A 27,154-nucleotide genomic window follows, 5' to 3' on the forward strand; every position below is an offset into this window, starting at 1 on the left:
GGTACTTTATTCTTTTTGAAACAATTGTGATTGGGAGTTCCATTCATGATTTGGCTCTCTGCTTGCCTGCTGTTGGTGTATAGGAATGCTAGCTTTTTTGCACATTGATTTTGTATCCCAAGACTTTGCTGAAGTTGCTTATCAACTTAAGAAGGTTTCGGGCTGAGATTATCAGGTTTTTCTAGATACAGGATCATGTCATCTGCTAACAAAGATAATTGGAATTCCTCTCTTCCTATTTGATACCATTTATTTCTTCTCTTTTGCCTGATTGCTCTGGCCCGAACTTCCAATACTATGTTGAATAGGTGTGGTGAGAGACTGAAGGAGGATAGAGACATGATAACTTGTCTTGTGTCAGTTTTCAAGGGAAATGCTTCCAGCTTTTACCCATTCAGTATGATATTGGTTGGGAGATTATAATATATGGCTCTTATTATTTTGAGGTATATTCCTTCAATAACTAGTTTATTGAGAATTTTTAACATGAAGGGATGCTGAATTTTATCAAAGGCCTGTCCTACATCTATTGAAATAATTATGTGATTTTTGTCTTTAGTTCTTTGCATGTGATCAGCCACATTTATTGATTTGCATGTGTTGAACCAACCTTGAATCACAGGGATGAAGCCAACTTGATCATGATGGATAAGCCTTTTGATGTGCTGCTGGATTTGGTTTGCCAGCATTTTATTGAGGATTTTTGCATCAACAATCATCAGAGATACTGGCCTGAAGTTTTTTTGTTGTTGTTGTATCTCTGCCAGATTTTGGTATTAGGATGATGCTGGCCTCATAAAATGAGTTAGGGAGGAGACCCTCCTTTTCTATTTTTTTGGAATAATTTCAGTAGAAATGGTACCAGTTGTTCTTTGTACCTCTGGAATTAAGCTGTAAAGTTGTCTGCTCCTGGACTTTTTTTGTTGTTGTTAGGCTATCAATTACTGTCTCAATTTCAGGACTCACTATTGGCCTATTCAGGGATTCAATTTCTTCCTGGTTCAGTCTTGGGAGGGTGTACATATCCGGGAATTTATCCATTTCTTCTAGATTTTCTAGTTCGTGTGCACAGAGGTGTTCATAGTATTCTCTGATGGTTGTTTGTATTTTTGTGGGGTCAGTGGTGATATTCCCCTTATAATTTCAGATTGTGTTTATTTGATTCTTCTGTCTTTTCTTCTTTACTAGTCTAGTTAGCAGTCTGTTTTATTAATTTTTTCAAAAAAACACCACCTGGATTTCTTGATTTTTTTAAGGGATTTTCATGTCTCTTTCCTCCTTCAGTTCTGCTCTGATCTCAGTTATTTATTGTCTTCTGCTAGCTTTGGGGTCTGTTTGCTCTTGGTTTCTAGTTCTTTTGGTTGTGAGGTTAGGTTGTTAACTTGAGATCTTTCTAACTTTTCGATGTAGGCATTTAGTGCTATAAATTCCCCTCTTAACACTGCTTTATCTGCCCCCAGGGATTCTGATACCTTTCAAATAACTTCTTGATTTCTGCCTTAATTTTATTATTTACCCAGCAGTCATTCAGGAGCAAGTTGCTCAATTTCCATGTAGTTGTGTGGTTTTGAGTGAAGTTCTTAATCTTAAATTCTAATTTGATTGTATTGTGATTTGAGAGACTGTTATTATTTCAGTCCTTTTGCATTTGCTGAGTAGTGTTTGACTTCCAATTATGTGATTAATTTTTGAGTAAGTGCCATGAGGCAATGAGAATGTATATATTGTTGTTGGGGGCTGGAGAGTTCTGTAGGTATCTATCAGATCCACTTAATCCAGAGCTGAGTTCAGGTCCTGAATATCTTTTTTAATTTTCTGTCTCAGTGATCTAAAACTGTCAGTGGAGTGTTAAAATCTCCCACTATTATTGTGTGGGAGTCTAAGTCTCTTTATAGGTCTCTAAGAACTGCTATGAATCTGGGTGCTCCTGTATTGTATGACTATATATTTAGGATAGTTAGCTCTTCTTGCTGAATTGAACCCTTTACCATTATGTAATGCTCTTCTTTGTCATTTTTTTATCTTTGTTCTTTTAAAGTCTGTTTTGTCAGAAGCTAGGATTGTGACACCTGCTTTTTTCTGTTTTCCATATGCTTGGTAAATTATCCTTCATTCCTTTGTTTTGAGCCTATGTGTGTCTTTGCATGTGAGATGGATCTCTTAAAGACAGCATACCGATGGGTCTTGGTTCTTTATCCAGCTTGCCATTCTGTGTCTTTTAATTGGGACATCTAGACCATTTATGTCTAAGGTTAGTATTGTTATGTGTGAATTTGATTCTGTCATCATGATGCTGGCTGGTTATTTTGCAGACTTGTTTATGTGGTTACTTCATAGTGCCACTGGTCTGTGTACTTCAGTGTGTTTTTGGAGTAGCTGATAATGGTTTTTTCCTTTGCATATTTAGTGCTTTCTTCAGGAGCTCTTGCAAGGCAGGCCTGGTGGTGACAGTTCCCTCTGCATTTGCTTGTCTGCAAAGGATCTCATTTCTCCTTTGCTTATGAAACTTAGTTTGGCCAGATATGAAATTCTAGGTTGGAAATTCTTTTATTTAAGATTGTTGAAGATTGGCCCCCAATCTCTTCTGGTCTGTAGGATTTCTGTTGAAAGGTATGCTGTTAGTCTGATGGGCTTCCCTTTGTAGGTGACCTTGTCTTTTTCTCTGGCTGCTCTTAACATTTTTTCTTTCATTTTGACCTTGGAGAATCTAATGATTATGTGTCTTGGGGTTAATCTTTTCATGGAGTATCTTACTGGGGTTCTCTGAATTTCCTAAATTTGAATGTTAGCCTGTCTTGCTAGGTTGGGGAAGTTCTCCTAGATAATATCCTGAAGTATATTTTCTAACTTGGTTCCAGTCTCCCCATCTCCTTCAGATACCCCAGTCAGTCATAGGTTCAATCTTTTTATATAATCCCATATTTCTGGGAGGTTTTGTTCATGCCTTTTTATTCTTTTCTTTCTAATCTTTTCTGTCATTTTATTTTATTTTATTCGAGACAGAGTCTCACTCTGTCACCTAGGCTGGAGTGCAGTGGCACAATCTTGGCTCAGTGCAACCTCCACCTCCTGGGTTCAAGCGATTCTCCTGCCTCAGCCTCCTGAGTAGCTGGGATTACAGGCAAAACCACCATACCCAGCTAATTTTTGTATTTTTAGTAGAGACAGGTTTCACCATGTTGGCCAGGCTGGTCTCGAACTCCTGACCTCAGGTGATCCACCCTCCTTGGCCTCCCAAAGTGCTGAGATTACAGGCATGAGCCACCATGCCTGGCCCTGTCTTATTTCAGAAAGATAGTTCTCAAGCTCTGAGATCCTTTCACTGCCTGGTCTATTCTGCTATTGATACTTGTGATTGCATTGTAAAGTTCTCATGTTGTGTTTTTCAGCTCTATCAGGTCAGTTACGTTTCTCTCTAAACTGACTATTCTGATTATCAGCTCCTGTATTGTTTTATTATGTTTCTTAGCTTCTTTGCATTGGGTTACAACATGCTCCTTTAGCTCAGCGAAGTTCGTTATTACCTTCTGAAGCCTACTTCTATCAATTCAGCCATCTCAGCCTCTGCCCAGTTCTGTGCCCTTGCTGGTTATTTAGTGTTGTGATCATTTGTAGGAGAAGAGGCACTTTGGCTTTTTGTGTTTTCAATGTTTTTGCGTTGATTTTTTTCTCTTTTCTAGGGGCTTATCTACTTCGATCTTTGAGACTGCTGACCTTTGAGTGGGGCTTTTGTGGGGTCATTTTTGTTGATGTTGTTGTCTGTCTGTTCTTAACAATCAGGCCACTAATTTTTAGGAACCATAGGGCTGCTGCAGTTTGCTGGGGGTGCACTCCAGACCCTAATTGCCTCCATTTTTCCCATACCTGGAGGTATATCCAGTGAAGGCTGCAAAACAGCAAAGATGGCAACCTGCTCCTTCCTCTGTAAGCTCCATCCCAGGGTGGTACTGACCTGTTGCTGGCCCAAACGCACCTGTAGGAGGTGTCTGGAGAACCCTGTTGGGATGTCTCACCCAGTCAGGAGGAACAGGATCAGGGACGCACTTACAGGAATAGTCTGGCTGCTTTTGGTACAGCCAGTGTGCTGCATTGGTGAGAGACTCTTCCTTGTCTGGACCTCCTGGACTCTCCAGAGCCAGCAGGCTGGAAAAGCTGAGTCAACCAAACAACAGAGACACTGGCTGCCTCTCTCCACAGGAGCTCCATCCCAAGGAGAGATCAGGGTTCAGTGCTTATACGTAAGCCTGGCTGGAGTGACTCAAGGCCCCCCACAAGGGGGTCCCACCCAGTCAGGAAGAATGGATCAGGGTGCCCCTTAAAGAAGCAGTCTGAGCATCATCTGGCAAAGCAGGTGTGTTGCAGTTGGGGGGAACCCTCCTCGTCCAGACCACCTGGACTCTCCAGAGATGGCGGGCTGGAACGCTAAGTTGACCAAACCACAAAAATGGCCGCCACCCCTTCCCAAGCTGCCTCTGGTTTCAGGCAGACTCACCCTTCCCCCAGGAACTGCCTCTGGTTTCAGGCAGACTCAGCCTATTGCCCTTGGCTGGCTGGAATTCTAAGCCAGTGGGTCTTAACTTACGAGGTGCCATGAAACTGAGGCCTGCAGACTGACACTGCTTGGCTCCCTGGATTCAGCCCCCTTCCTAGGGGAATGTACAGACAGATCTGCTGCCTTGCCAGAATCCCGACTCTGGAGTATATAAAACTCCTGGGTCTCTGTGCCTAAGTAGCTACTCTGCCAAGACTCCACACTGCTCTGTGTATCAGACCCAAAGCCCTGGAGACATGAGCTCACAAGGGGATCTCCCCATCTGTGGGTTGCAAAGATCCATGGGAGAAGCGTGGTTTCGTGGGCATGATGGCACACTCACTGCTTCTCTTGGCTGGGGATGGGGGTTCATTTGGCTCTGTGCCACTCCCATGTAGGCTGTCACCCCACCCTGCTTTTCTTTGTTCTCCATGGATTCAGTTGATTGCCTAGTCAGTCCCAGTGTGAGAACCTGGATATTTCAGTTGAAGGTGCTGAGTTCACTCACTGCTTTCACTCTTCTCTGTGAGTGCTGCAGACCGCAGCTGCTTCTTATCAGCCATCTTGGCCCACATTCAGGTCTTTTTTCTATATCCTTTCCACCATTGTATGCCTTTTAATTGGAACACTGAGATCATTTACAGTCAGTGTTATTATTCATATTAAGAACTTACTACTGCCATTTTGTTGCTTGCTTTCATTGTTTTGTAACTCCTTCCTTTTTTACTGTCTTCCTTTGTGGATAAGTGATTTTCTTCTTTTTTAGTTAAGTGTTTTAATTTGTTGCTTTTATTTTTAATGAATCTGCTATAGGTTTTTGCATTGTGGTTACCATAAGCTTAAAAAAATTATACATATAACAAGTTATTTTAAACAGATGACAACTTATCTGAGAAGATAAATAATAGGAATGACCGGGTGTGGTGGCTCACACCTGTAATCCCAGAACTTTGGGACGATGAGGCAAGTGGATCTCCTGACATCAGGAGTTCAAGACCACCCTGACCCAACATGAAGAAACCCTGTCTCTACTAAAAATACAAAATTAGCCAGGCATAGTGGCACATGCCTGTAATCCCAGGTACTTGGGAGGCTAAGGCAGAAGAATCACTTGAACCCTGGAGGCAGAGGTTGCAGTGAGCTGAGATCATGCCATTGCACTCCAGCCTGGGCAACAAAGGCAAAACTCTGTCTCAAAAAACAAAAACAAAAACAAAACAAACAACAAAAAACCTAGGAAAAAAAAAAAAAAGAACAGAAACAAAGGAAAAAAACACACAAAAATTCTACACAACTCTATTCTCTGGCCCCCTAAATTTTAACTTTCTTTCAATTTACATGTTTTCATTTTGGGATTTTTGTTTTTTGGTTTTTTTGGGGGGTTTTTTTGGTTTTCTTTTGGTTTTTTTTTTTTTGAGATGGAGTCTGGCTCTGTCACTCAGGCTGGAGTGCAGTGGTGCGATCTTGGCTTACTGCAACTTCCACCTCCCAGGTTCAAATAATTCTCCTGCTTCAGCCTCCTGAGTATCTAGATTTGGTCTTTTGAGGCAATTTTCTATATCTCGTACATGGTCTTCATTCCTTTTCATTCCTTCCCCTGCCCTGCCCCACCCCTGTAAATTTTCAAATAGCAAGTCTTTGAACTCATTGATTCTTTCCTCTGCTTGGTTATTCTGATGTTGAGAGCCTCTAAAGAGGTTTTCAGTTCAGCAAATTTATTTCTTAGTTCTAAGATTTCTATTTGATATTTTTTAATTATTTCAATTCCTTTGTTAAATTTTTCTGATAAATTTCCAAATTGCTTTTCTGAGTTATCTTGGAGACTACTGAATTTTCTTAAAATTAGTATTTTGAATTATTGGTCAGAAGCTCACAAATCACCATCTATTTAGGGTCAGTCACTGGATTTTTGCTTTATCCTTTTGGGGAGGTCATGGGTCCCTGTCTACTATTGTTTCTTGTGAGTATACATCTATGTCTTTGCATTGAAATATTAGTTATTTATTCCAGTTTTCTCTGTCCAGCTTGTTTTGCTTTTTATTAAATATATTTGTTTAGCAAATCTTCACTGTTAGGTTGCTGCCTGCCTTTTGGTTCTGGGTGGGGTGGCACTTTAAGGCCAAGTTCACCTCAGCTCTAGTAACTGGTCAGAGCACTGCCTATCTCAAATGAGGGGCATCCCAAAGGGATTATCCTGACTGTGTGGGAAGGCTTTTTAGGAGCTTGTGACGGGGGACCAGGGGAATGTACCTCCTGCAGCCACTTTTATTTGGCATCTACTTTGGCCAAGTTACAGAGCAGAGTTTCTGGGCTGGGGATGGTAGTCTTGCCTCCCCTGTTTGTCTCTGCCTATTCTCAGAGATATTTCTCCCTTCAGGCAGTCATGATGCTACCCACAGGTTAACACAATGACAGGTCTCCTGCTAGGGAGCCCAAGAAGATGGAGAAGCTGACTGATCACCTCCATTTTACTTTTTCCAGGGTATAAACCATGAGTTAAGGGCAGATTTTCTACGCAGTTGGTGTCTGGCAGGATTCCGTGGAGGGGTAGGGGGGCAAGAGGCATCATGTATGTGGAAGGCTGGTTCTCCTGCCATCTACTAAGAGTTTTTCCACTTCTCTGTGGCCCCGGGAACTGTCTTATCCTCATTCTTGAGCTCTGGGTTGTTGCTGGTGAAGATCTCAGCACTGTATATTTGTTTTCTGTTTTTTATTGGGAGTGAGAAGCCAGCTTGCCTCTTTGCTACCATTTTGGAACCAAAACCCTCTTGTGAATTTTTGAAATGTTCATCATATTCATGTTTTTGTCACCTTTTTAATACCTAAAATTGTCCATTTTTCTTTCTCTTTTTTATTGTTGATGAATCCTGCTACAGGCTTGTCTATTGTAATAGTTTATTTAAAGAGCCATATTTTGGCTTCATCAAGTGTGTTATTATTTTGTTTTCTATCTCATTAATTTCCACTCTTTATTATTACCTTCTTTTACTTTATTTGAGTTTGCTTTTCAAAAAAATTATTTTTGGGGGGATGGTGAGACAGGAGGATCTCTTGAGGGCAGGAGTTTGAGACCAGCCTAGACAACATAGCAAGATTTGTCTCCACAAAAAATTTCAAAATTAGCCAGGTGTGGTGGTGTGCAGCTGTAGATCTAGCTACTTGGGAGGTTGAGGTGGGAGAATCACTGGAGTCCAGAAATTCGAGGTTACAGTGACCTGTGACTGTATCACTGCACTTCAGCCTGGGCAACAGGGTGAGACCCTATCTCTTTAAAAGAAAGAAAGAAAGAAAATGAAAGGGAGGGAGGGAGGGACGGAAGGAAGGAAGGAAGGAAGGAAGGAAGGAAGGAAGGAAGGAAGTCAGTCTTAAGTAGGATACCTAGCTCATTAATTTTCAGTTTCTTTTCAGAATCAGTCAATACATTTTAGGTTATAAACTGCTGCTTTAGCAACATCCTAAAAGTTTTGATATGTAATATTTTACTGCTTCTTATTTCTTAAAATCTACTTCCCAAAGCATTTCTTCTTTAACTCATGAGTTACTGAGGGAGACGTGAGTGTCTATATTAATTTCAAATCTATAGAGAATTTCTAGTTATCGTCGTTTATTTCTAATGTTATCATAATTTAGTCAGAGAAAACAATCAGAGGAAAACATAAATTTCTTGGTATTTATGAATTCTGCTTTGTGGTCTAGAATCCAATCAAATTTTTTTTTAACTCGATTTTATGTATTAGCAATCTTTCTCTATTACTGTATATATAATCTACTATATTCTTTTTTTTAAGATAGTTTATTCATACTTTCTGGATAGTTTCTTTCTTATTCTATTTCTTTTTGTTTGCTGCATACTATCTGTGTCAGCAATCCCGAAGATCACCCTCATGATCACAGATTTGCTAGGGGGACTCATGGGACTCAACATATAATTGTACACATGGCTAAGACTTATTACAGTGACATAATAAGGATACACAGCCAGATGATAAGGGAAGGAGACACAGGGAGATTCTGGAGGAATCCATGGGCAGGCTTTCTTATGCTCCTTCTCTTCCACAAGGAGTCACACAGAGCACACTCTTCACACAGCGAGAAAAATGCTGCAACTTGTATGTTATGTTTTTGCCCAAGGCAGTCCATTAGAGACTCAGCATTCAATGATTTTGTTGGGGGATGGCTACACAGGCACCCTCTTCCTATCATGTACCAAAATTCCAGACCCCAGAAAGAAATGAGGTAGAGCATAAATCATATTGTTCGTATTAATAGTCCAGACACAGTAAACTCCCCTTATCAATTAAGGAATGGTGGGAACACTCACAAAACACCAAATACCTAACACCAGCAACAGCTATCCTTGCAAGCAGACCCTTCTGAAGTTAACAACCTCAAGCCAACTTTGTTATATCCCTCTCAAATTTTTAGAGTAGGTTGATACTATGAAGAGATGGATCATATAGTTCAGTAGGTGTGTGTTGAATTAATTAGATAGTGCCCGTGGGAAAATATAAGTTTCAAAATAGTTACTTTTAAGTGAACTTCCCTAATGTAATCCTATTCATGAGTTTGTATTGCCTGTAGTTAGTGAACAATACTGTTACTATAAAAGGAGGCTGAACCTCTAAATGGTAGTCATAATTTAAAAAAGAATTCTTTATTTGACATAATAGGAAATTGAGTAATTTTTCAAAAAGGTAGCTCATTATCTGTAGCATCTATTACTATAAGTTAGCTATTATTTGTCCTCTTTGTTGCCTATGTTAAATTTCCTTCTCTATACAGGTTAATCTTTGAAATAAAAGTTTTGTGGGAATAAATTGTTATGTTTAACTTTATTCAGATTTGTAGAAAAATGCTACATCGCCACATGCTCATATTTCGACTGCCTAACTTACAGATGTTAGATGGAAGTCCTGTGAATTCAGATGATAGGGCAAAAGCTGAATTTCACCTCGCTGAACTACAAGCAAAGAAAAATTCGGTAATAATTATATTATTTACAATTTTCCTTCTGAAGCACATTAATTATTAGTAAATGAACATTTTATTATATCTTTTGATTCAAATGTTTAAACCTATGGTGTTTTTGATGAGGATGATCTTAGTATCTATTTAGTGATTACTATCAAAGGCAGCTTGATTTGGTGAACAGAGCATGCGTGCACACACACACATACACACAGATACATATATAAGTCAGGGAACATCCTTTTCTTAATAGCATACTTCATACTCTGACATAAGGGAAGTTATTTAATATTTGTATGCTCAATACGTCACATGATGCTAGAACATAGGAAACTATAACATATCACTTTCATAAATAGAAACTAACAATAAAACTATTTCCATTTAGGCACACAGAAAGGGAAGGAAGGAATTCTGAACTCAACTCTCTGGATTGTGTAGTTTATCTAAGAAAGGAGATGTGTCCCTCTATCTGTGTGTTTTGTCAGGATAATTGGGCTTTTTACTCAGGAGCCCTAAAATGTATCTGATCATGGTAGGAAAGAGATTAAAAGAGAGAAGAAATAATAAAAGCATGTCATTTGAAAATTCTGTCTTTGACCACCTAGTTTCTTCATGACCATCTTCTAAAGACTAAATTTAACACAGAAAATCTATGGTTTTTGAACAGAGAGGTCACATTGTTAGAATGCTGTGGTTTGAGGAAAAAAGAGGCTGGAAGGGGAAGGGAAACCAGCTAAGAGGCTTTTAAAATAATCCAAGAGAGATGTTATGAAGACCTGGACCACAGTAGAGAATATAAATGAATCTCTGATGTAAGTGAAAACCAGAAACCAAGGACATTAGAGTCCATGAACAGAGGTGACTTTAAAAACATTATACTGAATAGGAAAGAGATAGGACTACCATACACGCTCTAACGGACTTTCACTGAACTCACCAGATGAATTCCAGTGACACTCCCAATTCTAGAACACACTCAACTTTTGATACTTGTAGGCTCCTCTCTAGTCCACTTCTGCCTTCAGCAGTACATTCATATACTTATCAAGAGCTAACTGTATGTCAGTTCTTTTTATTTTAAACAAAAACAGGAACTCTAAGTGCAAATTTTAAATTATTATTTCTATTTGTCTATGAAAACCAAATGGAATACTTTGGAAAGTCTGGATAAAGAGCACTCTCTGTCTCCTCACCCCTTCCAACACCCTCTCCCATAGGATCAAATTAGATGTGGGAGAAAAAAACAAAATATGAAGAAAATGATAAAGATGCAGAGAAAACATGTAAGGAAATTATTTTTAAAAGCTAGACAAATTCAAAGTTCGGATCTTTTCCACATGCCTTTAAATTCTCACTACTTTAAAGAAACCAAAACTGGAAATTGTAGACAAAATAAGATTATGATGTCTCCAAAAACAATCACATAAAAAATACCAATCAAGGGACCCTTGCCTACAGAAAAAGCCTTGGTCCTTCATCAAAAGATTGATGAATGCATGTACTTTTACATATATTTTTAAGATGAATATCAATTAGACAATGATTCCCCTATTTTTTATTTTATTTTATTTTTTTAGACGAAGTCTCGCGCTGTTGCCCAGGCTGGAGTGCAGTGGCATGATCTTGGCTCACTATAACCTCTGCCTCCCAAGTTCAATTGATTCTCCTGCCTCAGCCTCCCGAGTAGCTGGGACTACAGGCATGTGCCACCATACCAGGCTAATTTTTGTATTTTTAGTAGAGATGAGGTTTCACCATGTTGGCCAGGCTAGTCGCAAACTCCCGACCTTGGGCGGTCCACTCACCTTGACCTCCCAAAGTGCTGGGATTACAGGCTTGAGCCACTGCACCCAGCCCCCTTACTTTTTTATTAACTCTTTTAAAATTAATCTTGACATTTTTTGATTAACCAAAGGGCTTCTATTATAGGTCAAAGTGACTACAGAGACTTGTGTGACTTAAAAAGTTGTACAATGTTTTAAAAAGATTATTTAGTTTAGGCAAAGGAAATTGATTCATTTATGGACTATATCTACAAATTTTTTTCTAAAAACTATGGTTTCCAAAAAGAAATTTAGCCATTGATCTATATGATGTAACAAAAAAAGTGCATCATTTAATGCCATCTACTCAAATCCTTGTCACAGGCCCCAGTCTTTCAAAAGAGAGCAAATGGTCAAATAAAATTTAGTTCAGTGATTTAAGATGATTTCTTTCCTTTTCCCTTTTTTATATTCCTGAAGCAGGTCACTTCTTGAAAAATGTATGCCACCTGTATTAGTTTCATATTGCTACTACAACAAATTGCCACAAATTTAGTGGCTTAAAATAACATACTATCTTACAGTTTTGAAAGTCAGGAGTCTGAAAACCGGTATTAAAGGACTAAAATTAAAAATACTTGCAGGGGCCAGGCTTGGCGGCTCATGCCTATAATCCCACCACTCTGGGAAGCTGAGGCAGGTGGATCACTTGAGCCCATGAGTTCGAGTGCAGCCTGGGCAACATGGCAAAACCCTGTCTCTACAAAAAAAAAAAAGAATTAGCCAGGCATGATGGCACATGTCTGTAGTACCAGCTACTCAGGAGGCTAAGGTGGGAGGATTTCTTGAGCCTGGGAGGTGATGGTTGCAGTGAGCCAAGATCGTGCCAATGCACTCCAGCCTGGGTAAAAAAGCAAGACCCTGTCTTGGGAAAAAAAAAAAAAAAAGATTGGCAGGGCTGCATTTTTTCTGGAAGCTCTAGGAGAGAGTTTACTCTTTGCCATTACCAGCGTCTAGAGGCCATCTGCATTCTTTGGCTCTTGGCTGTCATCCAGCAATGCCATCACTTAGACCTCTGCTTCCATGATCACTTCCCCTTCTCTCTGACCTTCTGCCTCCTTCTACCTCGATAATTCAGGATAATTTCCCCATCTCAAAACCCTTAATCACACCTGCAAAGTACTTTGCCATGTAAGGCAAGGTTCACAAGTTTTGGGAATTAGGATGTAGATATCTTTGGGGGAGGGGCATTATTCTTCCTGCCATACCACTTATGTGAGGGCTCCAGTGAAAGACCTATGAAATTACCATATAAAAATCCATAAATTCTGTTTTAAGGTAATGCAGGCTAAATTGAAAAGACATAAAATAACCACTTAGAACTTTGACGATCGCAGTTTTCATATAAAATTCTTTAAACATTGGTTTAATTTAGCATTTAATTTGGCATAACTCAAAATTCAACCAATAATTAATACTTTACTAAGGGGTTTGTTTGTTGGCTATTCTTTTCTATTTATCATATAGTGAACTCAGATTTTCCCCTTACAGTACTATGATATCATCTTCAGTTATTCTAGATACATATTCTTGCTATTTAAATCAGTGCTATACATAGGAATTTAACCATCTTTCCACTTAGTTATTCTGTATGTAAATACTTCATTAAAATTATTTTTTATTTGTCTATATATGGTTAGTAAAATAAAGGGGGTATTTGAAATCTTTATTTTAGAGAATTTTTTTTAGATTCAACACTAATTATTTTCAGGACTAGAACAAAATCAAGCCATTATTTCTTTTAACTAGCTGTTCAGGAGACTCAAGTCCAGAAAACTTCTGAAGTTTATCAGTCAAATGTGTTTGTCTTTGTCTTAGTTGCTACTGACCTTTCTTTTTAACAGCAAATATGGAGGAAATAAATGAAATCTAAAGTTCTTTTAAACCAAAATATTTTGGGGGTTTAATTTCAGAAGAAAATTTGACAGCATTCTAGATTAGTGATGGGAAGAAACTCCCAGAAAGGAATTCATTAGGGAATTTAGGACTGACCAGCTTTAGTAAAAGGACTAATACCTTAGCATTCATTATAAAGCAGCATTCTTGGTAACACTTACTGAAGTATGAGATTAAATAGGTAATTTTACAGAAAAGGCCTCCATCTCTAAATAAGCTGAATCGTATGTTCAGAATTCACACGTATAAACAAGGTCAGTCTTAACGAAAGGAGAGAAGGCATACATTTCTAGGGGAAGCAAGAGTCTCCTGCCTAAAATATTTTTCTCCTCTATTTGCTGATTCCTGAAATTCTTACAAAAGTCCCTTAATCCTCAGCAGGTGTGAAATGTAAATACTATTTAGAGAGTTTTACTACATTCACTAAAATTGATTATCATAAGATGCCTTTCTTAACTCCCATTATATTTACTGTTTTTTCTGAAAACTAACTGCAAGTCATCTGATTAGGTAATGTGAAAAATATAAAGATTTCAAAAAATAACTTTTACCTTCCAGAAATTCTATTCACACAAAAAAAGAAAAAGCATTACAATGGGGAAGTTTTAATTCTTATGTTCTTAGTTCCATACTTACCTTGTTAAGACTCTTTGGAAAGGGCGAGTTGCTGTTAAGCACTAGATTCTAATGATGGTGCAATGCAGTCTGAAAAAAAAAAAAAGAACACAAGGTTCTGAGGGAGGTTTACTCCCCAAAAAGCTCTGCTGATTTTACAGGTTTTACCTAGTACCAATTCTGAGTTTAGGCAAGCAGGTAGCTCCTGACTAAAAAAAAAAAATGTTGATTGTCAACTCGGACTTATTATAAGGATTAAGCCTATTGATCTGAGTTTTGGAGATGAGATGTTATTAACTTTTATTTTATTATGTAGCTTATTCCTGTTACCCACTGTCCTATGGATGGCAGATCATTTGGCCAAGTGAAAACTCCTCCCATAAAGGTAACAAATGTAATTCTGCCTAGTGGATTCAGCCATTGCTTGGGATCTGACGTCACTATAACTCCTGAAGTTGAAGGTATTTTGACAAAGAATTTCAGATAGAATGTAAAAGAATCACTTCATTTGAAATAAAAATATCACTTTAATTTCTAATATTACTTAAAATTCCTTTTCACTTACATTTCCTAAAATTGCATGTTTGCTCAAGTTTCCTGTGGCCATTTTGATTTCAGAGATTATAGTTTTATTATTTTTAGTTTTATTATAGCTTTTTTTGTACTCAGCTACTAGTATGTTGTAACTAAACATTTGCTTACTTGCAATGTGAACTTTGTGATACTTGAACAGTTATTTCCTGACATATCTTTCCAAAGCTTTTATCTCATTTCATGGATGTCAGAGCAAACAACTACTAAAAGCAGTTCATTAGTGCATCCTGCTAAAAGTGGAAATCAGAGGTGTAAAAGCATAACAGAATCCTGGGGTACAAAGGATATTTTGCAGAGAGATCTCACTTTCCTCTTGAAATCATTAGAAAATATTCATTAAGCAAATACTAGAGAAGAGCTTCAAGAGGTGGAGTTTCAAAACAGGGAGTATATTAAAAGAACAAGCATGGAAGCGGTTTATTCTGCTGTATAAGTTTTAGTTCAAGTTTAGAATAAGCCTGTTCCCTAATTCCACATCTTTTCTGGTTATCATTTTGGCAAAATTGGGGTAACTACTCCTTCTCTGAGGGCTTACCTCTTCCATTCCTTCTGACTTCTCATTTGACCTCAGACCACTCTTAGACAATAAAACTGAACATCACAATAATTATAAAATGATCTAAGAGCCTACTATAAAAAAATAGCAGATTGTTCCATGTGATTAAAGTTTTTTAAAGAAACCCAGTGAAAAACAAACCAGCATAATTTACTCCATTAAGATGTTATATTTTGTCTCATTTTTCATACTTATATGTCATTATGACTTCCAGGTTTTAATAACAATGAAGACTGTTATGCTTTTGTCTACAACAAAGATTGTTATGCTTTTGTCTACAGTAAAATTGGGCATACCAAATTGTTATTACCTCGTTAACAGAACAAAGTCATCTTCAGGAATGTCATTATCTTTTTACATTTTTTAATAGTTTAACCCTGAATTCATCTTCATAACTTACTTCTCAGATACTAACTTACTTCTCAGGTAAAAGCATACTTTGTCTTATTGCATTTCACAGATACTGAGTTTTTTACAAATTGTAAGTTTGTGACAACCCTGCATCAAGCAAGTCTATTGATGCCATGTTTCCAACAACATGTGCTCACTTTGTGTCTTTATCACATTTTGGTAATTCTCTTACTATTTCAAACTTTTTCATTATTATTATATTTGTTATGGTGATCTGTGATCAGTAATCTTTTTAAGTCAATTAATAACCCTACAATGACCTCTAAGGAAGGAAGAATCTCTCATCTCTCACTTTAAATCAAAAGCTAGAAATGATTAAGCTTAGTGAGGAAGCCATGTTGAAAGCCAAGACAAGATGAAAGTTAGGCCTTTTGTATCAAATAGATAGCCAAGCTGTGAATGCAAAGGAAAAATTCTTGAAGGAAATTAAAAATGCGACTCCAAGGAACACATGGATGATAAGAGATTGAAACAATCTTATTGCTTATATGGATAAAGTGGTCTGGATAAGATATCAACCAGCCACAACATTCCCTTAAGCCAAAGCCTAATCCAGAGACCCTAACTCTCTTCAAGTCTATGAAGGCTGAAAGTGGTGAGAAAGCTGCAGAAGAGACATTTGAAGCTAGCAAAGGCTGCTTCATGAGGTTTAAGGAAAGAATCATGAACTATTGTATCAGACAACATGAAAGTGTAAGGTGAAGCAGCAAGTGCTGATATAGAAGCGGCTGCAAGTTATCCAGAAGATCTAGCTAGGATCATTGATGAAAGTGGCTACACTAAAAAAGAGATTTTCAATGTAAATGAAACAGCTTTGCAGAAGAAGATGTCATCTAGGACCTTCATAGCTAGAAAGGAGAAGTCAATGTCTGGCTTCAAAGCCTCAAAGGACAGTCTGACTGTCTTGTTAGGGGCTAGTGCAGCTGGTGACTTTAAGTTGAATACATTGCTCAACTTAAATAAACCATTGCTCAACCATTGTAAAACTCCTAGGGCTCTTAAGAATTATGTTAAATCTACTGTGTCTATGCTCTATCAATCTATGCTCTATCAATGTACAAAGCTTGAATAACAGCACATCTGTTTACAGCATGGTTTACTAAGTATTTTAGCTGACTATTGAGACCTAGTGCTGAGAAAAAGATTGCTTTCTGAAGACTACTGCTCACTGACAATGCACCTAGTCACCTACTAACTCTGATGGAGAAGTACAAAGAGATGAATGTTGATTTCATGCCTGCTAACACAACATCCATGCTGCAGCCAATAGATCAAGGAGTAATTTCAAGTATTATGATTTAAGAAATATATTTTGTAAGGCTGTTCTAACTACCATAGATAGTGATTCCTGGCCGGGAGTGGTGGCTCACGCTTGCAATCCCAGCACTTTGGGAGACCGAGGCCGATCACAAGGTCAGGAGATCGAGACCATCCTGGCTAACATGGTGAAACCCCATCTCTACTAAAAATACAAAAAAATTAGCCAGGCGAGGTGGTGGGCACCTGTAGTCCCAGCTACTCAGGAGGCTGAGGAAGAAGAATGGCGTGAACCCGGAAGGCAGAGCTTGCAGTGAGCCAAGATCACGCCACTGCACTCCAGCCTGGGCGACAGAGCAAGACTCTGTCTCAAAAAATAAAATAAAATAAAATAAAACAAAATAAAATAGTGATTCCTCTGATGGATATGGGCAAGGTAAATTGAAGACCTTCTGGAAAGGATTCACCATTTTAGATGCCATTAAAAACATTTTTAATTCATGAGAGGACGTCAAAATAGCAACCCTAATGGGAGTTTGGATGACTTTGAGGGGTTCAGGACTTCAGTGAAGGAAGTAACTGCAGATGTGTGGAAACAGCAAGAGAACTAGAAGTGGAGCCTGAAGATGTGACTGAATTGCTGCAATCTCATGATCAAACTTGAATGGATGAGGAGTTGCTTCGTATGGATGAGCAAAGAAAGTGGTTTCTTGAGATGGAATTTACTCCTGGTGAAATGCTGTGAACACTGTAGAAATGACAACAAAGGATTTAGAATATTACAAACTTAGTTGATGGAGCAGTGGCAGAGTTTGAGAGAACTGACTCCAATTTTGAAAGAACTACTGTGGGGAAAGTGCTATCAAACATCACGTTGTACACAGAAATCTTTCATGAAGGGAAGAGTTGATCTATGCAGCAAACTTCATTGTTGTATTATGTTAAGAAATTGCCACAGTCATCCCAGCCTTCAGCAGCCACCACCCTGATTGGTCAGCAGCCAACAACACTGAGACAAGACCCTCCAACAGCAAAAAGATTACAACTCGCTGAAGGTTCACATGTTCATTAGCATTTTTTAGCAATAAAGTATTTTTAAATTAAGGTATGTACAGTGTTTTTTTTTAAACATAATGCTTCTGCACACTTAATAGACTACACTATAGTTGTAAACATAACTTTTGTATGTCCTGGGAAACCAAAAAAATGTATGTGACTCACTTTATCGCAATGGTCTGGAACCACACCCACAATATTTTCGAGGTATGCCTGCTACTTTCTTCAAGATTTGTTATGTGCTGAAAAAGTCCTGCAATCTCTTCCCTATTTTTTGACTGTGCTGCCCCAATTTTTAAAAGTATAATCACTTTATCTGCACATTTATTATAGCATGCAGGTCTGGATATTTATATGTTTAAAATATTATCTAGGAAAAATCAAACTGATTCACTACCTCACAGAAATTTAAGCCACATCAAATGCTAAAAATACATTCTAATTCTATATTTTTATTTGAAATTTTAAACTCACTTTATGAAACATGTATAGCATATATTCAGCTGAAGGACAACCAGACTATATTGCTTAATGCTTATGTTAATGTTTCTCACTGTTTCATAATTTTAATTTTTCAAATTTCAAATTTCTAATTTCAGACAAAAAAAACAAGAATGCTGGGATTCTGACAAATAATCCTCGGAGCATCCATGCAGAAATAGCTTTCCAGCAACTCAGAGGGATAGGTATCTCTCCATCTGTTTTATCACATCAGAATATTGCATCTCCGACTGTACAAACATACCAGAGCAACCAAGATGAGAGAAGGTAAAGCTATTTTCTCTGTGTCTTAATATTTCTCATCATTAAAAAAGTACTCTCCATATTTGCTAGTCATGTATAAAAACAAGAAATATTGTTATGTACTCTTATATATTTACTCTGGGAACTAGAAAAAAACTGTCAGATAGCATAAGGCTTCTTAATTACCACATTCACCAAACCGTTCCCAAAGTCCGGTATATTTACATAATAATTGAAAAAGGCTGAGAAATGGCTATGAAGGTCAAATAATTCAGAGTACTAGTGCTCACTAGTGAGGGAACAATGAAATAGCTACATGGGAACTACTTTAATTGTATCCTCTACCAACTCTGCTCACTGAATTTGCAAAGCAGTTCGCTTTAAACAGCAGATAAATTCAACTCTCTGAAATCGTGAAGGCTAAGAATTTTGTAAATTCTTCCAATTTTTCTTTAAAATTCCTACTTGCCTCCTTCTCCAGTCTGAATCTAGCCTTAGAGCCCAGCTCAAAGCCTAAGAACCTTGCTAGTTCTCATTAAGAATACACTCTTCTGCTCAACACTTGACTTCTTAGAGTCCACCTGTCCCCCATTTTCCTGGCATCCATGCTCCTGCTCATCTGTTAAAATGACCTACTCCAGCAGCAGATCTAGCTCTTGCTGCACTGACTCTTCCTGATGTAATCAGCCATGTCCCACTGAGTCCACAGTTTTTGTTTGTTTGTTTGTTTGTTTTGAGACAAAGTTTCACTCTTGTTTTCCAGGCTGGAGTACAATGGCACAATCTTGGCTCACTGCAACCTCCACCTCTTGGGTTCAAGCAATTCTCCTGCCTCAGCCTACTGAGTAGCCGGGATTACAGGCATGTGCCGCCATGCCCGGCCAATTTTTAGTAGAGACAGGGTTTCACCATGTTGGCCAGGCTGGTCTTGAACTCCTGACCTCAGGTGATCCACCTGCCTCAGTCTCCCAAAGTGCTGAGATTACAGGCGTGAGCCACCACTGGGATCATTTTATCTTTTTGAAATTGCACACATCTAAAACACAGAAATTATTTATTGCAGAATTACCTTAAGTTAGCTGATCCATTACAAAATTAAGTCACCACTATTCGACTAATTAAATCTTACTTCTTGCAGAATTTCTGGGAGCAACTTTCCAAGATCAAATCGAATGTAACTGCCTAAAGAGAAATGAGCATACACCAAGAAACTTAACTGTTTAGTAGTTGTACAAAAACTAGCTGACAGTGGTCAGTTAAAAAAAGAAAAAAAAGATAATCATGTTACTTAAGTTACTGAAGCACTTCAGTTCCATATGAAGATAATCTATTACCCTTCATGAACTTGATTTAATATCACCTCTCTTAAACTTTCTTTATGGTTATCTTCAGTTATTTGTTTAAATTTCTATATCATAAAAATCATGAACTATTACATCAGACAACAATCTGAAAAGATAAAAGTGACATGAAACAAAGTCCAGAGAACTGAATGCTTAGTTCTGGTATTAGAAACATTTAGTCATGAAATGTCATTATGGCATGTCATAGGAAGATACTAAGAAAAGATAACTTTAGGAAATAGGCATACTTTCATTTGTAGAGTATCTATTCATTTGAGATTACATAAAACTAAAGCACATTTCTTACCAAACGCAACTATTACTAAAGCAAGATGAGTTTTGCTAGTTGAACTGCAGATTGGTTTTTAGGACTGTATTTTTTTAATAAAATACCCTCAAACCAGATCTGCCCTCAAAACTGTTTAGAGATGCAAATTGTGGATCAATAGTAGTTTCTAAATGTGGCTAACTATGGGTGCAACCAGTCCTTCATGCTCTAAGAATAAAAAAAGAGCCCAATTTCATATACAAATCACTAATTACACCTACAGTGATATAATTTTACAAGTAGTTTCAGGTTGAAGAGAACACGTATCCAAACTGAGTGGACACATTTAAAAATATGACCTTCGATAATTATATTTCACCAAAAAGAACTTTTCTAAACTATTACATTGCATAGTACTAGGACATATCACAAATTAATCAAATGTGGTTATGAATTTGCTCGTTACAGTTATTTAAATTGATAACCAAATTGCCAGTCATATTTTGATGTAAATGAGCTCCATGATTCATGAAGTATTCTATTTAAAATGTTAAAGTTATTGGTTCAACAGTACATGTAGTTTCATAATATTTTATACTTTTCTTACACGAAAATAAATTACTTTAACTAAAATATGTAGACTTTATAATCTGTCTGGAAATAGTTTTAAAGGTATTTTGGAGATGATATAATTCCAATGTCTATGCAACAATTTTGTATTTTTATTTTTTAAATGTTGTATGTCTATAATTTAATCATGTAATATTTAAAATTTCAAACCCAATTACAGATTGATTTTGCTCTTCGTAATGTGTGGTTTTTAAACAACTATTACACTTAGATGGAAATAGGATCTTTTGTTTAAAAACAACTGTGCAGTTCTTAAGATGTCCAGAAGATGTCTTTGTTGCCCTTTAGTTTTGACAACTGCTTTCATTACAGTGTTGTGACAGTCTACTCTTCACTATTTATTACTAAATTGGCACATCTGTATTTTTCTTTTATGATTACATATACATTAAATGCTGAAAATATGTTACTTTTATAATGGAAAGTGTCTTAAAATAACTAAGTGGGAAAATAAATGTAATAGGTTTCACTGCAGGAAAATGTTCAGAATAGAAATACATAAAGCAGAAAAAACATAACTTACACTGTATTCACTTACCATTTTGGCATATTTTCTCTTAGCCATATTTCCTATGGACTTTTAATATATTTGAGATCTTCATGTGATTTTTATGTACACATTGTTAAATTTTGAGCTATTTATAATTCTTATAAATTGTTAATTAAATTTCATCTGAGCCGGGTGTGGTGGCTCACACCTGTAATCCCACACTTTGGGAGGCCGAGGCAGGCAGGCAGATCACAAAGTCAGAAGTTCAAGATCAGCCTGGCCAATATGATGAAACCCCATCTCTACTAAAAATACAAAAATTAGCCAGGCGTGGTGGTGCGCGCCTGTAGTCCTAGCTACTAGGGAGGCTGAGGCAGACGAATTGAGCGAGACTCCATCTCAAAAAAAAAAGAAAATTCATCTAAATTTCCGAGTAGCTGGGATTATACCATCATGTCAGGTGCAGTGGCTCACGCCTGTAATCCCAGCACTTTGGGAGGCCAAGGCGGGCAGATCACCTGAGGTCACGAGTTCAAGACCAGCCTGGCCAACAAGGCAAAGTCCCATCTCTACGAAAAATACAAAAATTAACTTGGAATGGTGGCACACACCTGTAATCCCAGCTACTCAGGAGGCTAAGGCAGGAGAATTGCTTGAACCAGGGAGGCACAGATTGCAGTGAGCTGAGATGGCACCACTGCACTCCAGCCTGGGTGACAGAGCGAGACTCCATCTCAAAAAAAAAAAAAAAAGAAAAAGAAACTGTAAAAGACTGTAAACTATTCATCAAGATATTTCACTTAGATAAAATGTATAATTTATCTAGTAAAGTTATTATGTCTTTGCTCCCAGCAAATGTCTTGATTTATTTTGCAAGTAGTCAAATGTATGATTATATAACTTGTTTTCATTAAAGACAATTCCACAAACAACCTGGTAATCTAGAAATTAAGGCACTTTATAGATTAGAAGCCTCCAAAGCTGAACTGAATATAGACAGTGTCAAATTAGTCTGATTTCTATATATAAAATTAACCACGATTAATTGTCCAATATGAACTTTATTATTTACTTCTCTTTTTAAAAAATGTTTTATACAGATGGGGTCTCACTATGTTGCCCAGGCTGGTCTCAAACTCCTGGCTTCATGCAATCCTCCTACCTCGGCTCCCGCAAAGTGCTGGGATTATAGGCATGAGCCACCATGCCTGGCCATTTACTTCTAATTTTTCTAGTCTTAGATTTTTCTGACTATTGACACAAAATTAACTGATTGTAAATATATTTTTGCCTAGAATATCCAGTGTGCATTATGTACGTGTGTTTGCAGGCACTCCTGACTAGTTTAAAAATAACCCTTATATTTAAGTAACATACCATTTCACTCTTTATAAGCTATCGTACATTATGAAAAGTGTTTAATGTTTTAAAACATTACATCTCACTCTTAGTCATGCTCTAGGCTCTTGGCTTCAATTAAATATTACTTACATAAAGGGAGGTAAGATTATTATAATATTATATTAGTAGAAGCAAGCACTTATGGCCAAATTCCTTTGGTTATTCAGTGAAGCTAACCAAATCATTTTGGTTACAGGCTAGAAACTGGCTGGTTTTTCTGATGCCTTGTTATAAAACTTAGAGCTTCTAGACCACCTGCAAGTGCTAACTACTTGTTCATTTTTCTACATATTTCTCCCTTCTCCATTATTGAAGTAGTTTTGAAGAAAAACCTGTGCTGAATTGTGGTTTAAATTGTCAGTTGCCTTTTAGAACTACTAGGTCAGTAAGAAATACCACAGCTATTTTATTAGTAATATTATTTCTACAAGTTTTTATTTTACAAATATATAAATTATACCATTCTACTATTACTGTTTTTCTTTCCATTGTGAATAAAATTGTTTTGTAAACTACTCAAAAGATATTTCCCAGACTTAATTTATGCACTTTTATCTTAAGATTTTTGTTTTGGTAATAATTTTTCCTAAAAATTAAGATAAAATGAATGATTTAATAGCAAAGACATACAATGTTATATAAAAATAAAATAGCGTATTCAAAAGGAAAAAAAATAGAATAGCGTATTCAAAGGAACTTAGAAGTAGCTTTGAAGGTATTAGTTAGCTGAAGTCAAATTATTTGTCTTTTATATTTTATTAAGCACTACCTCAACTATATGCTATTTTAGGTAAATCAAAAAGCGAGTTTATCAACACTGTCATTTTCCATATAAGATTCCATAGATTCTGAAATGCTAAATTTTAAATTAGAACAGATTTTTTCTAATATTTAAAATAACAGTATTTCTTCATGCTCTGAATAAAAATCCATTGAGATAACATAGTCTGTCTTTTCAAAATAGTTACATTTTGATCAAACATTAAAATAGAAATGGATGCGAAGAATTTTTAACAAATAGCATTCTATATTTTCATTTGGTTTTTAATTTTATAATTGTAATTGACTTCTAAATGTTTAAAGATATTTTATACCAGCAGTTAATTTTAAACATTATAAATAGGAAAAGAATTAGTGATAATCTTACTATTGTTGTAAACCACAAAAATAACAATGACTATAGTTTAAATAGAAAAAAGATATGGTGATATGATTTTCGTTTGTTTGTTTCCAGTGGGGTTGGAGTGATTTAAAAGCTGTAGATTTTAATCAAGCGCTGCACGTTTTTCTTCTTGCTTATTGTAGAACATTATTTTTTCTAGAAAATGTTTTCAGTAATTTTAGTGGTTTGGCTCTACTATTTGTTCCATCTTTAATTATAGCATAGCTCTTCCTCTCCCTTCCCTCTCAGAATGTTTTACAAGTGTGTCTCTCAAAGAACAACCAAAAAAGACTAATCAGCAAAAAAATAAAATACATATATATATAAAACATATATATATATATAACATTTTAAAGTTTCTAATTATTTCTTATTCCCCTATCAATTTGGTTTAAAACAGGTATTTACAAACACTGGTAGCCTACTTTCCTATGGCCTTTGATTTTATATGAAGTGCTTTAAAAGAGTTCAATCAACCTTAATGGTGCATTTTTAGTTAAGGAAATAGAATGAGGATAAGTCAATTTGAGCTCCCAGACAAACAAGTGTCTTCAGAAAGACTCAGGCATAAATGGGTTTAGAAATCAGAGTACGAGTAAAATGCAGTGAGTGGAGCACTCAGGGAAGCCAGATACAATGGAAAGAGTAAAATACTGCAGAGCTTTTTAAGGTTCATACAATTGGAACAATGGACTTGATCCAGCCATCTATGTTAAACTGTTAAAAGATAGGTGAAAAAGCAAGCTGGAATTCTATAAAGAGTGTTGAATGGGGAGCTTTAAATCTAAAGAGAATGAATACAGTCATTCAATAGGATGGCAATGAAGTCAAAATTGGCATATTTCCCTGGTTACCTTGTGAAGGACTCTGTCCTGTTTTAGGTATTAAGCCATGATTAGCAACAAAGCAGTATTTACACTGCCACAATTGGGGTTTTTAAACAGCACAGTATAAATATGTGAATTTTACAAACATACACATATATACATGGAAGTAGAAATACATGTAGATCTCACGTAGTTGCAACAACTTAATATTCTAGTCTATAGTAATCAGTACACTATATGAAACTTCCTACCATTTAGGAAAGAAAAAAGGCTAGTTTAGGTTTAGTGGCAAAGGTGCAAATGTACAAATAGATAAAATGGTTTAATTTTTAAATTAGCTGTAATCAATCAGGCTTATTTTATACATTTTGGGGAAATTGTTCTTAAATGCATTGATGTATTTTCCTGCTTTAACAACTAGAATACATTAAACAAAATTTTATTTTCAATGATTTATAGTGTATAGAATGTGTTCTGAACTTCTGCTATAACCTTGGCAGTTGCTTAAGGCCAAATTCCCTTATACGTACTTTTTTTGTGTGTCCCTTCAATTATTATGATGCTGAAATAACTTTTTTAGTTAGTTGAAGATTCCAATATTAATGGAGCCATTACTATATTGTTAAATTATGTTTTGAATGAAGATATGATTATATTTATGGAAACATGCTAAACTCTATACATTGAAATGATACAATAAAACTAAAGCCCAAACATGTGTTAATGCTAACACATTGGGCAGTTGTTAACTCACAAGAAGTATAACTATGAGAATGTCAGTCACATAATTGTCATCCTTTAATAGTTCAATTATGGGCCGGGCGCCATGACTCAGGCCTGTAATCCCAGCACTTCAAGAGGCCAAGGCGGGCAGATCACTTGAGGAGTTCAAGACTAGCCTGGCCAACATGGCAAAACCCCATCTCTACTAAAAATACAAAAATTAGCTGGGCATTGTGGTGGGTAGGCACCTGTAATCCCAGCTACTCAGGAAGCTGAGGCAGGAGAATTGCTAGCTCAGGAGGTGGAGGTTGCAGTGAGCCGAGATCGAGCCACTGCACTCCAGCCTGGGCAAGACAGAGCAAGATTCCATCACAAAAAAAGATAAAACAAAGAATGAAAAAGTCTTCAGAAACACGTCACATAACCTCAATGAAGGAGGCCAAACGTAAGAAAAACTACAGCCAGAAATATAATCAACTGCACTTTTTCTGAAATACAATTTGCTAGATAGCCTCCATTTGTCCTTCCAGATCTACTCTCCATCTTTCTCCTCCTGCTCGGTGACTCTAAAGACTCACCTTTAAGGACAACATCACTTAGGGTCATTTGTCCCTCTAGCTGGCAGTTGGCTGTAGCCAATCAAGACACTAGAAGTAGATTGAACAGTAAAAGAGTGAGATTTGGGCTTTAGTAGCAGCTGTATTCTACAAGAACTCTAGCTTCTATTGGGCTTTCCTAAAGTATCTTGGTTCTGGTGAACTCTCTCTTACACCTTCAGGCCTACAGGCATTGCAAGTTCAGATGCTTCACCTGTCAGGGCATGGTGGCTCACAGCTGTAATCTCAGCACTTTAGGAGGCCAAGGCAGGCGTGTCACTTGAGGCCAGGCGTTCGAGAATGGCCTGGCAAACATGAAACCCCAACTCTACCAAAAATACAAAAATTAGCCAGGTGACAGAGCGAGACTCTGTCTCAAAAAATAAAAAATAAAATGCTTCACTAATCCTGGTCTGTTTCCTTAATTCTATCCACACTTTTGAAGTAGTCTAGTCCCTTCACTAAACTCCTCAATGGCCCCATTTGACTCCGCCACTTGTTTCCTGCTGATACCCTTGTACATACAAAACCTATATGATACAAATGTATGATACTGGGGAATTATATTTTAAATTAAAATGGAAAAACTAGCAATGTACAACTGAAATGTCTAATTGTTTTCTTTTATAATCCATTAGTCTTCTGGTTTAGGCCTAGACACCTGACACCTCTTTCTTTTACAGCAAGATGTTAACGACAGGTTAGAGTTGTGATGTGCAACATGGAAACAGACTTGAATTGTGGGAGCTATATTTTTAGTTTCATAAAAAAGCAAAGCAAAACAAAACAACTGGGATTGAGAGAGTTCTAGTTTATCGTTGCTTAGATAGCACTCCCTATACCTGGCTATGGGACAAGAAGATTTATTCTGAACAAAGAGAAGAGTGGGATTAGAACACTGGAGTTCTTTGGTCCCATCAAGAATCATACCCCACAAATAAATAGAGATAGCTGGATCATATAACTGTGTTCTTCTCAACTGAAGTTAAATGCCACAAATAATTTAACATTTAAACACATTTTTCCCTGTAACTTTCACAGAACTTCTTGGCTGTATCTTTAACCCTACTGATCAAAAGAATTTCCTCAAGTTCACATTTATAGATGTTTTTTATGAACATAATTTTCTTCTGCATTCAATAAACATGTAAAGAATATTGATGACTATGGAAAACACCAAAGTAATAATTGCTGTGGTTAAGAATCATCTATGGATACTAAAATTAGTAGATGACAGTATAAACAGGGTATTTGCATGGT

General features: G+C 36.9%; 1 protein-coding gene across 16 annotated transcripts in view; it reads left to right on the forward strand.

Moving 5' to 3' along the window:
* The window catches only part of LRRC9 (leucine rich repeat containing 9), a 157,979-nt gene extending 131,041 nt beyond the window's left edge, over window positions 1-26,938 (forward strand). For 9 of the 16 annotated variants that reach the window (XM_073011048.1, XM_073011042.1, XM_073011044.1 and 6 more), the window contains 4 exons: window positions 9,372-9,512; window positions 14,153-14,297; window positions 18,310-18,478; window positions 19,218-26,938. In XM_073011048.1, coding sequence (XP_072867149.1) covers window positions 9,372-9,512; window positions 14,153-14,297; window positions 18,310-18,478; window positions 19,218-19,299 — 537 coding nt within the window. In that variant the 3' untranslated portion in view covers window positions 19,300-26,938. Of the gene's footprint in view, window positions 1-9,371; window positions 9,513-14,152; window positions 14,298-18,309; window positions 18,479-19,217 lie in introns of those variants that run through there. The other 7 variants (XM_037984073.2, XM_037984074.2, XM_073011049.1 and 4 more) reach the window with 5 other exon arrangements.
* The last annotated feature ends 216 nt before the right edge of the window (window positions 26,939-27,154 follow it).

Source organism: Chlorocebus sabaeus, chromosome 24 (genome assembly GCF_047675955.1).
Source record: "Chlorocebus sabaeus isolate Y175 chromosome 24, mChlSab1.0.hap1, whole genome shotgun sequence".
In the NCBI taxonomy this organism is placed as follows: Eukaryota; Metazoa; Chordata; class Mammalia; order Primates; family Cercopithecidae; genus Chlorocebus; species Chlorocebus sabaeus.